Source organism: Elephantulus edwardii, unplaced genomic scaffold (assembly GCF_000299155.1).
Source record: "Elephantulus edwardii isolate Elephantulus edwardi_28Jun2011 unplaced genomic scaffold, EleEdw1.0 scaffold00002, whole genome shotgun sequence".
NCBI classification, from domain to species: Eukaryota; Metazoa; Chordata; class Mammalia; order Macroscelidea; family Macroscelididae; genus Elephantulus; species Elephantulus edwardii.
Genome location: NW_006399752.1, coordinates 7,078,651 through 7,096,396, shown reverse-complemented (window position 1 = coordinate 7,096,396; position 17,746 = coordinate 7,078,651). Strand labels below are relative to the sequence as shown.

The 17,746-nt window shown below is 36.4% G+C and overlaps 1 protein-coding gene across 1 annotated transcript in view; it reads left to right on the top strand.

Annotated features, from left to right (window-relative positions):
* The window catches only part of CLVS2 (clavesin 2), a 123,790-nt gene that overhangs the window by 93,481 nt on the left and 12,563 nt on the right, over positions 1-17,746 (top strand). Inside the window, exons 3-4 of the mRNA XM_006878983.1 lie at positions 6,595-6,705; positions 14,450-14,670. Of these exons, the coding sequence (XP_006879045.1) occupies positions 6,595-6,705; positions 14,450-14,670 (332 nt within the window). The remainder of the gene's footprint in view (positions 1-6,594; positions 6,706-14,449; positions 14,671-17,746) is intronic.

The following is a 17,746-nucleotide window of genomic DNA, read 5'->3' as shown; positions in this document are numbered from 1 at the left end:
GGGGGGGAGTGGGCAGGGAGAAAAGTGCAACAGTGAATGAATGGAAATCCAAAATCCCTGTAAATGTTCATTAAAATTAATAATAAAAAAATTAAAAGAAAAAAAAAGAATGCAATGGATGATGTCCCAAAAACTAGGTAGATTATATAGAACATAGTTCTTTGTTCACCAACATGCAACATTATGATAGACTGATAAGACGGAAGTTATCAATTATTTAATTTTATTTGGGCCAACAATCAACACCTATGGAAACACGAGTCAAAAAAAATCAAAAGACATGTTGGACTGAGAAAATCTGCAGTCAATGACGTCTTCAAAGTGCTAAAGAGCTAGAATGTCATTTTAAATATTAACATGAATCTGCTCTAAGTCATGGTATTTTCAGTATCTTCCCATCCATCTCAAAGTTGGACAGGGAATAGGGATGACAGAAGAACCAATGCATTTGAACTGTGGTATTGGAGAATAGTATTGGGTATATCATGAACTGTAAAAAAAAAAAAAGAAACTGATCTGTCTTGGAGGAAGTACAGCCAGGAGACAAGGATGGTAAAACTTTATCATTTATTTTGGGCATGTTGTCAAAAGGATCAGGCCTTGGAAAATGACATTATACGGAGAAAGGTAGAGGGTCATCAAAAGAAAGGATTAGCTTCAAAGAGATTGAAAACCAAAATGACCTTAACAATGGAGTCTGGCATATTTTAGATCATGAAGATGACACTGGATAAGGCAATGTTCATATCTGTTGTTCATAGGTCATTGTGAGCTGTAGTTGATGCCATGGAGCGTAACAGCACAACACAACATGACAAAACCTTGCTAACCAAGAATTCATGGTTTAGTGGAGGCAGGCAAGTAGATAATACGACAGTAATATTAAGAAAAATGCAGTGATTATCATAATTTTGTATAGCAGGTGGCAAAGATAAACCCTTGTGGGAGAGCCGAGGTATGAGAAGTAAGTAAATGAACCCGGAAAATATTTTTGGAGATGATGTTGCCTGAATTAAGCCTTAAACAATTTGTAAGAACCTCTGCTACAAAGAGGGAGAAGAGGATATGCAAGGCATATGGGAGAGAACAAATCATCTAGGAACATCATTGTGATTTCAGTAATAAAGAGAATTCTGGGAATTTACATGCTAGAAAGCAGGAGAGCTGAAGCTGTGTGTTTGAGATTAGAAGTTGTGGTATTATGTTCCCATGAGCACCCTGTGAAGAGAGGCCATGAAGCCTTATGGAGGCAGGGGTTAAATATGAAAAGAGTTAGGGAGTGATTGACAATTAGGGGGATCACAGTGATCAAAGGAAAGACATCAGGATTATATCCACGTTTTAGACTTTCAGTGCTGAGAGGATAGAGATTGCATTAAGTCAGGATTTAACCCTCAATCTAGTTGATTGCAAAGTTAATGTTTAGGGTTTTTCTGTTCTTTTACTCTTCTTTCATTGTATTAATCAAGTCACTGTGCATCAAAGCTGAGTCCAGTAATGTCCATGGCATTTTTTCATGTGTGTATATATCCATAATTTTCCAGAAATAAAATACACTGTCTCCATATGATTGTCACAGTTAGTCTCTGAGCTAAGGAATTAAGCTTAGCAGGTCTGATAGCTGCTCTTCAATCTTTTTTGTTATTGAAATCACATTCTCATTGAGAAGTGCATCTTAAAAGCATACGAGGGATTGTCCTTCAGGCTGTGATCTTCAAGGTCTTCCTGCCATGAAGCATGGACATTTTGGATAACAATGCATAGCTGTACTCTCAAGAACACAAAAAAAGCTCCCACCTTCATGTTCCCTCCTTCTTGTAGCTATACGTATAAAGCAGTCTTTTTGTCCTAGAGAGGGTGAAGCCTGACTGCTCATTGGAGTCAAGGATTCTGAAGCTTCGTCTGACATACTTTGGGTATGTTGCAAGGAGGGACTGGTCCTTGGAGAAGGACATCATGTTTGGGAGAGTGGAGGGACAGCACAGGAGAGGAAGACCCTTGATGAGATGGATCGATTCTGTGAGTGGAGTGGTGGGAATGAGTGCGTTTGAGACGGTGAGGTTGGCACAGGATAGAACAGCGTTTAGGGCTCTTGTACATAGGGTTGCTATGAGTCGCAAGTGACTTGATGGCACATAACAACAACAACAACAACAATGGACAACAGGATAGTAAATGAAGTCTACATGGCTGTGTTAACTCTAAGAACTTAAAGTTAGAGATTACGTTTGTTTAAAGTGAAGAGAAGAAAATGGTGTTCTGGATCAGATAGCCTGTATTTTAATGGTCAAGAAACCTTCAAGGAAATCTCTCTGCAGCCCCAGATCCCAGTAGTAAATTTTGTTAGGTGCCTCAAGCTTAGTATGACACATAACAACACTATCAACCATCAGATCTGAACCCTGTCTTATTCTGTGTCATCATCACTCATATCTCCTGGCACCTTGAAGCTCATTGCAGCAGTCAGCATGTCAGTCTACCTGTTTGAGGGTCTTCCTCTCCTTCCCCAACTCTCTTTCTTTCCCAGCATCATATTGTCTCCAAGGAATAGCCCTTACTAGCAACATGCCTTAAGTATGTGAGGCAAAGCCTCATCAATTTTGCCTCTAAACAGCACTCGGGCTGCACCCTTTCCAAAACATATTTGCTTGTTTTTATGGCTGTCCGTGGGATGTTCAGCACTCATTTCCAACACCACAGTTTATAGGCATCAATTCTTCTTCTGTCATCCTTATTCATTGTCTAGCTTTCAGATGCATAGCAAGAGATCAGAAAGATCATGGCTTAAATAAGACAAATCTTGGCCCTCAAATGGACATCATTACTCCTCAATAATTTGGAAAAGTCCCTAACTGTGGATTTTCCCAGTGTGGTGCATCTCTTGATTTCCTGACTCCTGATACCAAGGTTGCTAATTGTGGATTCAAGTAAGGTGAAGTTGTTAACAGTTTCAATCTTTTCTCTATCATAATGTTGCCTATCAGTCCAGTAGTGAGAAACTATGGCTTCTTGATGTTGAGATGCAATTCATAGTGAAGACTCTGATCCTCTGCAAAAAGTGCTTCAAGTCCTCTTCACTTTCAGCAAGCAAGATTGTGTCATTTGCATACTTCAGGTTATTGATGAGTCTCCCTCTGATATCACATTCCTCTTGACAGAATCCAGTTTCTCGAATAATTTGCTCAGCATGAGATTGAATAGATACAGAGAGAATATAACCTTGATGCACTGCCTTCCTAACTTTAAACCTTCCTCTTTTCACACAACAGATTGCTTGTCTAGGTGTAGATTTCACATGAGCACAATTACATGTTCAGGGATTCCCTTTCTTCTCAGAGTCAGTCAGTTTGTTGTGATCCACACAGCCTTTGTATAGTCAATGGAATAGATAGACATTACTCTGATACTCTCTGCTTTCAGCCAAGATCCATCCATCAGACATTAGCTATAAAATCTGTAGTGTCACAGCCTCTTCTAAATCCAGCCTACACTTCAGGCAGTTCTCCATTGTGCTGTTGCAGTCATTTTTAGATAATCTTGAACAGAACCTTGTTTGCATTTGATATCAATAATACGGTTTGATAATTTCCACACTCTGTCAGATCACCTTTCTTTGGAATAGGAGCAAATATAGATCTCTTCCAGTCAATAGGCCAGGTGGTTATCCTCCAGATTTCTTGGCACAACTTGGTGAGCACATCCAGGGCAGTGTCTGTTTGTTGAAGTATTCCAATCGGATGCCATCAATTCCTGGGGCCTTGTCTTTTGCCAAATTTTTGTGAGGTTTTGGTTTGGTTTTTTGTTTTTCAATTTTTCTTGACTTTATTGTGGTATTTACTTTATAAAAAGACATTAAAAACCTTCAATTTTTAAAGTGACTGTAGAATGCGTTCTATAATCCCTGTAGGATGTCTCACTTGTTTCAACATTACAAAATATATTAAGGACAGTACTCTGAAAAGCTGCATCAGACAGTGTATCTTTTTTCTCCCTCATATTTAGCTTTGTGATACTTCTGATAATCATTGTATAGTTCTTTAAAAACATGTCTCACTCCTGGATGCAATGAACTCCTTAAGAATTAGATGTCTCATTCAAGATAGAGGTCCAGGATAAGATAAATACCTTCAGAGCAGCTTGAACTTTTTTCCCTTCATCACCACAGGCTCTTTCTCATGCACATGAAATTCTTCTGTGTCACCAATTCCTTTGGTACAATGACTCTGTATACTCTTTTCATCTTTTTTTAATGCTTCCTGGACCATTTAATATTCTGCTCAAAGTATCCTTAAGTATTGAAACTCGAGGATTGAATTTGTTCTTCCTCAACTTAAGTAAGAAATGGGAACTAGGGAAGTGGAAATTGATATAATTGCTCTAAACACTTTCCTAAAACGGAATATACTTACCCTCTATTATTAAGCATTTCCATTTTTAGATAAATGGCCTACAAATATATTTGAACATGTACAAGAGTCATGAATGGAAAAGAAGATTAATAAAGTAAATGCCCAAGTTACACACCGTATTCTACTTCTTAAGATAAATAGAACTATCGAATGGATTGAGAAATTATGGTACATTCACACAATGGAATACTATACAGCATGCAGGAACAATGTTTTTTTAATTTACTACTTGAGAGGGAATGGAGAGCATTATACTGAGTGAACTAACTCAGTCCCATAAGGACAAATACTGTATAAAATCATTATTTTAAAATGAGTATAAGAATCCAAAGTTGGGGGGTGGGAGCAGAAGAATGAAGATAGGTTGGGAGAGGAGTTGATCATAGGGTCATACAATCTGATGGCTGGGAGTGGGATGAAGGAAATGGGAAAGAAACAGGGAGAAAAACAATGTATTTGAACTTTGTAACTAAACCAGTATTAAAAAAAAAAGATAAATGGAATGCTCAGAGATGTTTTCCACTGTCATAATGCTTACATAGATGTTATTTATTTTGTTTGTATAAATGTTTCACCAACTGGAATTGACTCCATGGCAACTAATAATAACAGCAATAACAAATATTTTATCATTTTAGAGCCTACTATGTCTACATTTCATGATTCTTTACTATGATTTTAACAATCTCTTAAAGAATGAGAATCTGAATGTTTATAAATTAAGGCACTGGTATAAAAAAGAGAAACATGATACTTTTAGCTATACTAGCTCACTTATTTTTTTTTAACAATATTGAATTTTTCTTGCAAACGGGCCAGACAAGGATGCCCACTGTCATCATTTCTTTTCAATATTGTATTTTTTTAAAATGTTGAAATATACTCAGACATATATATTGTTTTGGAAAAAATGCTGATGAGCCCTGAAAATCAATGTATAAAATCACTACTATGCTCACAAAAGTGTTGGTTTGTTGGTTTTTTAAAAAATATCATAATGGAATTATACTAGGTTTGATTTGGACTAGAAAAGCACACAAGGAAAAAAAATGTAAATACCCGCCCTCATACACATACAGTTATTTCAGTTCATTTTCTTTTACTCTTTTTCATATCCTAAATAGAATCTGGCATAATATCAGTTAATTTTTGCAGCCATTTGAGATACACTTTTGTTGGTTTTGATTTTTGGCTTCCCCCGCCCCAAAGAAGTCCTTGAGGGTCAGTTCAGTGTGGAATTTTGAAAAATTAGCAAAAAATCCAGCTCATTTATGTGAAATCAATAGTGTGCTTAAATACAGTGTAAAGTATTGCAATGCAAGAGCTTAATTATTAATTTTATATTATAGGAAGGGGTCGGGATGCACCTATTTATTCTTGGATTATAAGAAAAGATCTTTCTGGCTCATTTTTCAATCAAACCTTATGCAAATTTGAGGTGTTTTTACTTTATGATGTTCGAATTTCATCCTGTAAATTTCAAGAATTTTCACTATTATTTAATCTCAAGAAATATATCCTTACACTTCTTACCTTACAACCCTCAGTTTTCATTTTCTTAAGCATATTTCTCTTTCTATTTTGGTAGGTGAAATAAGGAAAGGAGGATGCGTATAATAATATTAGTAAATTGATTTTCTAGAATCAAGTCCATTTTGCTGTTGGACAGTACTCTCGTGACAGATAACTAAATTGAAATGTCACCACACATTTAAATTCAAATATATTGAATATAAATAATGGAAATAACATAATTACCCTTGTATATTAATTATTTGAAAAGTATTGATTGGCTTTGACGTATGCTTCTTGGCCAGCAATGACTGACTGTTAACAGTTTGCAGTCTGAAAATAAGGCATCTGGGAAATCGCTGAAATTTTCAAAGCAGAAAATGCTGAAGTCAACAACTTTTTCTTGAGAAGAATTTGCTATTATTGCATATTATACAGTTATGGTGCAGAAGGTACAGTGTTTGATTCAGAAAGATTTTTTCTCCTTCTTTGTAAGTATATACATAATCTCATCTCAGTGAGTAGAACAGAATAAAAAAAAAAACAAACCAACAAACGACAACCCCCCCAAAAAAACCACGACAACAAACACTGTATATATCTTAAGGCCTTTCCTTAATCTTCTCAATGTTTTAAAAGACATTTGATCTCGCTTTTCTTTCTCTTTCTCTAGGATAGTTTCCCAGCACGATTTGGAGGAATTCATTTTGTCAACCAGCCGTGGTACATCCATGCCCTCTACACCGTGATCAGGCCTTTCCTGAAAGAGAAGACTCGAAAAAGGGTATTTGTTTGTGGCTTTTCTTACTCTCCTTTCCCCTATATCCACTGGATCATGAATGATAAATGTCTGTATAATATTGGTGATAGTGAAATGGCCTAGAATATTGTATATACATATGAGGTATCAAAGGTATTTTAAAAGTTTTGTGATTAATTTTCAGTAGTGTGTCTGTGATAGAAACATGTACATACACACTTACTCACCTTTCTTACAAAAGGGGAAAATGCTTTAGCATGCCCATTATATGAGAAAAAGCATTAAATTATAAAGAAAAAATCCTTTATGCATTTTTACTATATTGTTATTGGTACACTTTCTAGGGAAAAAAACCCAGTTTCCCTATGCTTATAAATGGTTAAAATGTAAAACCAAACAGAACACACACATACAAAAAATCCACGGCCTTAGAGTTATTTCTAATTCAAAGCAAGCTGCTGACCTTTAAATCTTTATTGGAGAAGAGGCCCATCTTTCTCTCACTGATGGATTTGCACTATCAATCACGTGGATACCAGCCTGGTAAGTTATACATATAACAACACATCTCCTTAAATGAGTATTACTCATTTCAAAATACGTTATACTAAATATGGTGAGTTTTGTGATAGTTGATATTATTGATAATTGCTGCCGTGATTAATCACACTTGAGGAAAGAATATCAATGTATAGAAAGGACAGGGCTCAACACTGAAGAAGAACATTGAATATGGAAAAAAACCCACCACTCCAATTTCCTAAGGATTAGATAATTTTCTAATTGAATGACACTTCGTAAGTACTGAACATATTTTTCATTATTATTAATGATAAGGGTTTCAACAATGCACTTTAATCTATATTATCTCATTTAATCCTCAAAAAAGGTCTGGTAGATAAATGTAGTAAAAATTAGCTCCTATTTCAGAGTTGTGGAAAGCTAGTGTTAAAATGGGTAAGTAGCTTGCTTACTGACATACACAGCTGTACAGTTGTAGAGCTGATACATAAGCCCCAATCTTCCAGATTTACTTTAAATGTGAAGCTATTTTTAATACTCCGTGCTGTTTCCAGTTTTAGAATGATTAATTCCACAGTAAAACATACTTCTAAATCTATTTGGAAGATAATTTCTCTTGTTTCTCAGAGGCAGAGGGCACACTTCATGTACTTCAATGTTGTAGGAACCTAATTGCGATGAGAAAGTAGATTTAATTATGAGTCCATATTAAACATCAGTGAGCAAAAATGTTATTTTATATGAATGTGTTGGAGACCTTCCAGTGGTCTTGAAGGAAGGCTTGTGTAAGTAATCAGTTTATGTTAAGAATTACTTCTAATACTGTGAATAAAATAAATTCATATTTTCAAATTCAGAAAATTCATTGGAGTGCCTCACAAATAGTACCTTCAAACTTTGTTTTATGAAGAATTGAGCAGGTGATCCAAAACACCTGCTGGGGCTTTTAGTACAAATTATACTAGCAAGTGCTTATGTACTATTCACTCTAGTATTCATGCTGTTTTAAGCATTTTACATATGTTAACTCATTTCCTCACCAAAGTGCTTTGGGGTATGAATTGTTATTTTTCTCATTTTGTAGATAGCAAAGTGAACACAGAAGGTTAGGAGATTTGCTCAGAATCATAGATAGCAGGATTGGATATATGCATATAATGCAGTTCTTGGTAGAATGGGGAAGGCACAGATCCTTACACATATGCATGCCTGCTGGCTTTAACCAACATCAAGGAAGCCAGTGTAGCTGTAGTACAGTGAACTATGGGGAAAGTTGACAGGAGACAGGAGAGGGAGAAAGTGTGGTGGGTTAGATCCTAGAAGGCATGTATGTCATTGCAAGGATCTGAAATTCCAAAGATTGATGGAAGGCCTTGGAGGCTTTTGGTATATTAATAACACAAAGTGATTATGTTAACACTTCTTGAGTGGTGCAAGCTTACTGGTACATTCAAATTATAACAGAAGGTTAGAGGTTAGAGTCTACCTACAGGTCTGTAAAGTATCAGGCCAGTAACTGAAGGGGCAGCTGCTCAAATCTGCCAGCTTCTTCGTGGAACCTTCAAAACCTGATGGTTGTTGTTGTTGTTGTTATGTGCCGTCGAGTCTTTTGTAACTCATAGCAACACTATGTACAACAGCCCTAAACCCTGCTCTATCCTGTGCCAATCACACTGCCTCTGACACACCCATCCCGATTACCCCAGTCACTGAATCAATCCATCTCGTAGAGGATCTTACCCTCTTGCGCCGACCCTCCAGCCTTTCAAGCATGATGTCCCTCTCCAAGGATCTGTCCCTCCTTGCAAAATGCCCAAAATATGTCAGACAAAGCCCCAGAATCCTTGCTTTAACCCTCTCCAGGATAAATCTGTTTGTTTTCTTGGCAGTCCATAGTACATTCAATACTCTTCTCCAGCACTTCAGCTCAAAGGCATCAATTCTCCTTCTGTCCTCTCTAGTCATTGTCCAGCTCTCTGATGCATAACAAGTGATTGCAAAGACCATGGCCTGTTATCAGGTGCACCTTAGTCTCCAGAGAGACACCGTTGTTCTTGCGTACTTTAGAGAGGTCCCTAACAGCACTTTCCCATCGCAATACGTTTTTTGATTTCCTGACTGCTGGTGCCAAGAGTGTTGACTGTGGAGCCGAGCAAACTGAAGCTGTGGACAATCTCAATCTCTTTGCCATCCATCCTGATGCTACCAATTGGTCCAGTGGTGAGAATCTTTGTCTTCTTGACATTGAGCCTCAGTCCATACTGAAGGCTGTAGTCCTTGACCCTCTGCAGCAAGTGCATGAGGTCGTCCTCAGTTTGAGCAAGCAGGGTTGTGTCATCTGCATAACGCAGATTGTTAATAGATCTTCCACCAATCCCGACGCCACAATTCTCCTCATAGAGCCCAGCCTCTCAGATAATCTGCTCTGCATAAAGGTTGAAAAGGTATGGAGATAGGACACATCCCTGGCGTATACCCTTCCCAATTTTAAACCATGCAGTGTTACCCTGCTCTGTTCTGACAACTGCCTCTTGGTCCAAGTATAGGTAGGTTACTATAGAAAGGCCTCAAGAGCAATGGATTTATGGGCCACTTGGGAGAGAGGTCTGCCAATTCACTTGTTGAAAAATCGGAACTTGAAAAACCATTATTTTAAACCAGTCATACTCTGTTATGCTTATATATTATACTGTGATACATCTGGTGTCAATTTGAGTCAGACTTACCTCTTTTTTCCAAGTGCTTTGTTGAAATAACAATTGCAAGGATTACAACTATAAAACAAAGAGTACACTGGATTTGGTGGTTTTTAATTAGATTTGATTATTTTGACAATGTTTGTTGTTGTCGTATGCCGTCAAGTCAGAACCAGTCCATAGCTGATCCTCCAGGAAGTTTTCAGAAACAGTAAATAGCACGGGAGAAAACTGTCCATCCATCTCCTGTGGAGCAGCTGTTGGATTTGAGTCATGTGCCTTTGGGATTGCAGCACAATTTCTTATAACTGGACCACTAGAGCTCCCTTTGACAATGCCTAAAAGCATGTATTCCTAGTGTTATTCTAGAAGAAAGAGATCTAAAGATGTCACCATTTTAGTTAAAACTCTATGATTTGGAAATCTTTACATGGAAATGTGATAAAATATTTTCAAAGTTTTATTTAGTTTTTCCATAATGTAAAACAACTATATTTCCATTCTTTTTGTTTGTATTTCTTTACTGTTCTAAGTGACCCAGCACCAGAATATGACTCAAACGTAGGGGGCTTCAGATGTGAGCAATCTACATCCAAAGGGAAAGAAAATGGTAAAAGAAAAAATCTTAGGAGCAGTTGTAAATTTTATCCATAAATTCATATGTACAAAAAAAAATCTATTTCTTAATTTTGATTAATTAAATTCAACCTAACTTTGAGTCTCTCTCACCAGTGATGGCTTTCTGGTAACCTTATATTAAATACTAATAATAATTTTTAAACTAAGGTCTCCTGCTTTCAAACAAAGAAAAAAGATAAATTATCTTCTAAAGCTAGAACTCAAAATTAAACTTCTACTCTCTCAACTGGCTTCTTCAACTCTGCTCTTGCCATCCCCAGGGGCTTACTAGGAAACAAGTGCCTCTATTAACTAGTACAGGTTTTCATATCTGTCTCAATATAGCAGACTCTATCTTCTACCCCTTGTAACTTCTAAAAAAATTACTTTCATTCTTTTCCACTCTAGATTTCCTTGTATCAAAAGGCAGGAATAATTTAGAATGTTATTGTTGTTGCGTTGTACCATCCAGTTGGAAGTGATCCATAGCTGACCCTCCAGTTGGTTTTTAGAGGTAATAAATGGCAAGTGAGGTGAGTTCCCATCTTCCTCTCATGGAGCAACTGGTGGATTTGAACCAATGTACCTTTGGGATGGCAGTGTATCTCCTTACTACATGGCCACCAGAGCTCCTTTCTTTCAGGATGATACTTATAAATAGAGGTATTATAAGGCAGAGGAGCCCAAGAGAAATAGTTCTCCATGACATGGTGCAAAAGGGAAAAACTAATAAGGGAGGGGGAAAAAAACAATCTAAGGTTTTAATAGAGGATACCACTACAAAAAAATTGATCAAATATAGGACAATATAAAAGCACAAATTTAATAATTAGCCATATTTAGTGTATTCTTACTGCTTTATCCAAAAATTCATTAGGTTGGCAAGTTAGAGTATGAGAGTAGTTAAGGATGTCTCCAGGGTGTTTGGTCTGAGAAGCTGGGAACATAATAAAACTTAACTGAAGATGAAGAAAGAAAAGAATAGATTGAGAAGAGTATGAGTTCAGTTTTAGACATACTAAGTTTGAGGTATCCTTTGAGTCCTAATAAAGGGGAAATGTCACATAGAGTATAAAAATATCAATATAGAGTTCCAGAGTTCTAGATACATGCTATACATTTGTTAGTGCATGCAGATTATTTAAATGAACAAGACTGAAATTTTGAAAAAGTGAGTACAGCTAAAGAAAGGAGTTAATCCATATGTTTTAGCTACTCAAATTTAAGTTGTTGGAGTGATACAGAATAATCAGCAAGAAAGACTAGCATAACTATCTCATGATGTCAGAGGGAACTGAGAGCCTCTGCTATCTTGGAAGTCAGTAGAAAATTTCTTCAAGAGAAGAGTCATTTACTATAGCTGGTGCCACTGAGATTTCATGAAAAATGACAATTGAGAATTGAATCCTGCGTTTAGCAAAAGAATGATTTAGACAAAAAATGGGTTTTTGTCTGGTTTTGCTGAGGTGAGGGCAAAATTTACTTCATTAGATTTAAGAGAAAAGGAAAAACATATTTGAACAATAGCTGAAGACAACATTTTTAATGTAGTTTGCTCTAAAGGGAAGGCAATGGATTTATAGGTGGAGATGAACATACATCCAAGAGAGGTTTGTTATGTGTGAATAGGGTAGAGGGTGCTGCCAGTGTGTGTGTTCTCTGATGAGGGAGATACAGCACGGAGAGGAAACAGATGATAAAAGAGACACAAGAGAATAATTGCTTAAGAAATGGAACTGAGTAGAGAGAGAGAATGGATTTCAGTGCCTAAGTGAAGTTGGCTTCTATAGAGTTTCTCTTTCCATTGTACTGGAAGCAAATGTGAAGTATATGAGAACAGTTGTTGGCAGTTGGGAATTATCTGGCTATTCTGTGTTTTGTGTTTTGTATCCATGAATGTGGACACAAATCTGTAAGCTAAAAATTATACTGGAGAAGGAAATAATGCAGTGTTACAGAAGAGGGAGGGTACAGTGTACTAGAATTACATTCCCTTCTGTAAGAATTTATTACTATAATCCTTGTATAACTTGAAAGTGGGTTTTCTAACAGGAAGTAACATATCTGGTCAAATATGTTTTAGGCCTAATTAAATAAGGATTTTAGGTGCTAGAAATTAACTTTCCCCAGGTAAAATTGATAGAAGTATCAAGTGTACATTTGTCAACTTTGTGGGCCTTGAACCATGTCCACTTTTCATTCCCACTGATCACTTGAGCCCTCTGGTAATTGTCCATGCTAACCGTAGAGCATCTTAAACTTCTGTGGAGTGGGCTGCTACTTTTCCGATCCATATTCTAGGCAGTCGTTTTCTTTGCCAACTCCAGCTGGAAACTGCTCTGCTTTGTTTTCACTCTTCCAGAAATTGTTTAAACTACTTTTCAACTGATGACTCTCATCTCTCTCAGAGTTTTATTTGGTGGAGTAGATACATTTACTTGAGCAGGTTAAAAATTATGAAAAGCAAAGACAATGTTGCCTATTTAATCCACTTTGTTTCTTTACATCTTGGACTTTCCATTCTAAAATCTTGAAACTGAAGTATAATGTTTTTAAGTGACTCATAATCTGTAATCTTTCTATTAATAAATATGTAAATTTATTTGAAATGGCAGCAATGTCTTATCAAAGAAAGCTGATTTGTAGTTTTGAAACTGGGATGAAAGAAGAGGAAAGGATTAACAATTTATGGATTTTGGAGAAAAAACCTTTAAATATTTGGATTGAATGATTCTTCATTTAAAAAAAAAACACAAAACAAAAGCAGAAAGAAAAGTCTCTATTTGTAAAGCTGCCATATGACCCAGCAGCTCCATTCTCTGGTATATTGCCAAGAGATTGGAAAGCATTAATACAAATAGGCACATAGATACCAATGTTCATAGTAGCACTAGTCACAATAGCCAAAATGTTAAAACAATCCAAGTACCTATCAATCAACACACTGATATAAAAGATGTATAATTTACATGCAATGGAATATTGCTCTGCTATAAATAGAGGTTTGAATGCATGCCACCACATGTATTAGGCTGAATTAAATAAACATTATTCTGAATGAAATATGCCAATCACTGGAGTGCAAATATTTTATTATTTCACTATATAAAGTACCTAGAATAAGTAAATATTTAGAGATAAGAGTTTACTAGTGGTTACCATGTGTGAACAGGGGGAGTAAATCGGTGAAATTATTGTTTAGAAGGCATTGTTTTACACTTTCAATCTACGCTCCCATTTCCTTGTGGACAGTAAGCACAGGAATCTGCAGAGGAGATGCTGATGAGATCACAGAACATAAGTCCTTTGGGACATGAACTTTTGCTTTTTCTTTTATGATGCTGCTGCTCCTAATCTATTTATTTTATTTATATCACATGCTTAGAATTACAAAATATTAAATTAGTGGCTACAGAATTCTTATTTTTATTGATGATAAAGAGACAGCATTACTGGTAATAATTTTGGCTTAATAACTGGAATAGAAGGACCTATTTTAACAGCAATTATTATGCACATAAATAAGCCTCACAGTTCTTAACTAACTAGTATAATGTATAGATCAACAACATGTACTTCATACTCTGCTGATGATCCTTTTATTAGAAAGAAAAAAAAATAAAATTTCTGGTTCCACAACCCAGTAACTGTCTAAGCATCTAAAAAAGACAACGTTTTAAAGCCTCAGTTTTCTTATATGAAATACTAGAATAATTGTATCAGATCTATCTGCATCACAGAGTGGATGAGCATGTGAATATTTTAGCTGTTATGGAAAAACTCTTGAGTTAGCTCAAATCTTTATTCCAGCCTCCAAAGCTTCTTTTCTTTCTTTCTTCTTTTTTTCTTTTTTGACCCTGACCCTGACCCACAGCTTCTTAATAGTATTTATTCTCTTTTCATTTACCTCCACCCCCTTCTTGTATTTCTAGATATTTTTGCATGGTAACAACTTGAATAGTCTACACCAACTCATTCATCCTGAGATCCTGCCGTCTGAGTTTGGAGGAATGCTGCCGCCTTATGACATGGGCACATGGGCCAGAACACTGCTAGACCATGAATATGACGATGACAGTGAATACAATGTGGACTCCTACAGCATGCCTGTGAAGGAGGTAGAAAAGGAACTCTCTCCCAAGTCTATGAAGAGGTATGCGAGAGGGAGATTGGAAAAACGCTGGGGGTAAAAAGGGAAAGGGTACATACAGCCTCATTCTAAATCTCTTGTTATTGTTAGATGTCTTTGAGTTGACGACGACTCATAGCAACCCTATGAATAGAATAACAGATCGGAACCTTGCCCTATGCTCTTTCACCTTCATGATCTCTGTCATGCTCAAATCTGTTGAATAGTCACCGTGTCAATCCTAGTTTAAATCTAGGGTTTGTATTTTTTTTTTAATTGATATGTGGTGAGATTTTAAAGCTTTTCATACACCCATGACTTAATGTTTAGGAATTATGAGTCAGAGATAAAGTCATCTGAGGTAACCTTATGTTAGTGTTCTTCCATATCCCAGTCTAGCAGTATCTTCAGAAATCACTAAATGTAGTAATTGTTTTAAAGCTTTTTTTTCTGAGAAGCCAAAGATTCTGGTGGGCACCTCAGGATAAGCAAGTGGGGAGAGAACACTCTTCATCTCCAATGCAGTAAGAACAACTCTCCTTTTATTTTAAGCAATTTGACTTCTGTGTAGACTGTTCTTTGAAGAAAAAGGTTTATGGCAAGCACCCTATCATGTACACACATAATTCAGAACATTGCATTCAAATTTTGAATTCCTTTTCTTTTATAGAATGTGCACCAAGTCTCTGTTCAAATGTCTGGCCATTCCTGGAACAAAATGCTCCCTTTCTTAGAGCTTTAATCAGTATAAATTTCATTGCTGAGTCATAGTTTGACTCTGCTTTGATACTCAGGTTGTTGTATACCACTTTTCTTCCAACAAAATATTATTTATTGAACATTCACCATGAAATAGGTCTTTTTAAGGTGTTTTAGATCCCATATAATGTGGAATGTGGCATTTAGACCAGTAATGATGATTGTGTGGTTACCAAACAGACAAATGCATAATTGGTCCTGGGATTACATTCTGACTCTTGATATGCCATCTGTAACGAATAAAAACTCAAATACGTAGGCTTTCCAAACTCCACGAACAAGAACAGATATTCCCTGGTGGTTTTCCCATACACTAAAATACAATAATCAGATTTCCATCAAATATCTTATTTAACTCAGGGAATACCCAACGATATCTCATATGGCATTCCAACCACTGTCCTAATCATGTTGTGGTTAGTCTCCTAACTTAAGTTTAATGACGCCTCTCAAAAGGTTCTGTTAAGTTCTTAAAATTTTATGCAAAATTGCAAGTGTATGTTCATGAATGTGTTTTCTGTGTATTTTTCTAGGAAGAAGCAATTTTACCAAATTTTCATAGTGTTTTCCAAGGCAAAAATGGCTAAACATAACTAACTGCTTAAGATGGTATTCTTTAAAAAGATAATAGTACTCATAAAAATACTATAATTGTAATAATTATAGCTACAATTTACAAAGTATTTGATAGAAGCAAGTCACTAGGTGCCTTTTAAAAATTGTATTGTTGGCGAGCTCTGGTGGCCTAGTGGCAGAAACTGCACCGCAATCCCAGAGATGTTAGGTTCGAATCCACCAGATGCTCTGCTGAAGAAGGAGGGACAATCTCCTCCTGTACCAGTCAGATCTGATTTGACGGTACACACATTAAAAAAAAAAGTAATAAAAAATTAAAAAAAAAAGGATTGTTAAAAAATGTATTGTTTTTCTTTTTGCATTAATTTATCATAGCAATCCTTTTAAGCAAATGATATTTTTTTATTCTCTAAATTACATAGTCAGCATATGCTATTGGTGTTGTTATAAAGTGTTGAGTTGGTATCTACTCATAGCTGACCCTCCCGCAGGCTTTTGGAGGGGATATATTGCATTTGAAGATATTGCCCATCTTTCCCCTCCAGAGCGTCTGGTGGATTCAAATTCCGTGTGTTTTGGTTAGCAGTGAAACTTCTTACCACTGAGCCACAGGAGTAGTACAGTATTGCAATCAGAGAAGTATAGATTCTGGAACGTGTTGATATGAAGTTTCTATTTACTTTTCATGGAAGTGGAACACAGAATTACATTCCTCTGGAAATGAGCTTAACAGACATTTGAGATTCCGCTCATAGACATCCCTATAACTTCCTTTTTTCTAGTTGATAATATTGATTTCTTTAAATCACTCCTGTGTGAAATGCATATTCTTAGAGCTAATTTATTTCCTTATCCCCTGTAAACTCAGCCACACTACCATCATCTGCATTCTACTGACCTTAGCTTTCCCCAGGATCTCCAAGTGTCTCTTTCCCTCCTTCTTTACCCTGTAGACTAGCAGATATGGCACCAGAACCAGAATCTTCTCACTGGGAATCAGAGAGGAGGAGGAACAGCTGCAAAGAGACACTACTGATTGGAGCTTGGAATGTGAGAAGTATGAATGTAGGAAAATTGGACAGTGTTAAGGAAGAAATGGTATGCATAAATATTAACATACTAGGCATTGGTAAAATGAAATGGGTTGGCATAGGCATTTGGGACAGATATATGATCTACTATGCTGGAGATGAGAAGGTGAGGAAAAGTGGTTATGATTTCATAGTTAAAAAAAGACCATATGTAGATTCATTTTGAAATACAATGTTGTGAGTGAAAGAATAATATCCACATGCATACAAGGAAGGTCTGCTAATACTACTATAATTCAAATAACTGCACTAACAGCCAAGGCCAAAGAGGAGGAAATAGATGTCTTCCACCAACTTTTGCAGTTGGAAATGGATCAAACATGAAACCAGGTTACTTTGGTAATAATAAGTGATTGGAATGCAAAAGTTTGGAATAAGTAAGAATGATCAGTAGTCAGAAGGCATGGACTTGGTGATGGGAATGAACCTGGAGACAGGATGGTAGAATTCTGTACAATCAATGACCTATTCATTAAAAACACCTTTTATGAGAAACATAGTGACTACACACGTGGACTTCACTTTATGCTCTTTGCGGGAATCAGCTTGAGTTCATTTGTGAAAGAAATTACTGGAAAAGCTCAGTTTTAACTGTGAAAACTAGGCCAGGTGCTGATTTTGGAACAGACCATTAACAACTCATATGCTTGATTTCACATGCAAGCAAGATTCTA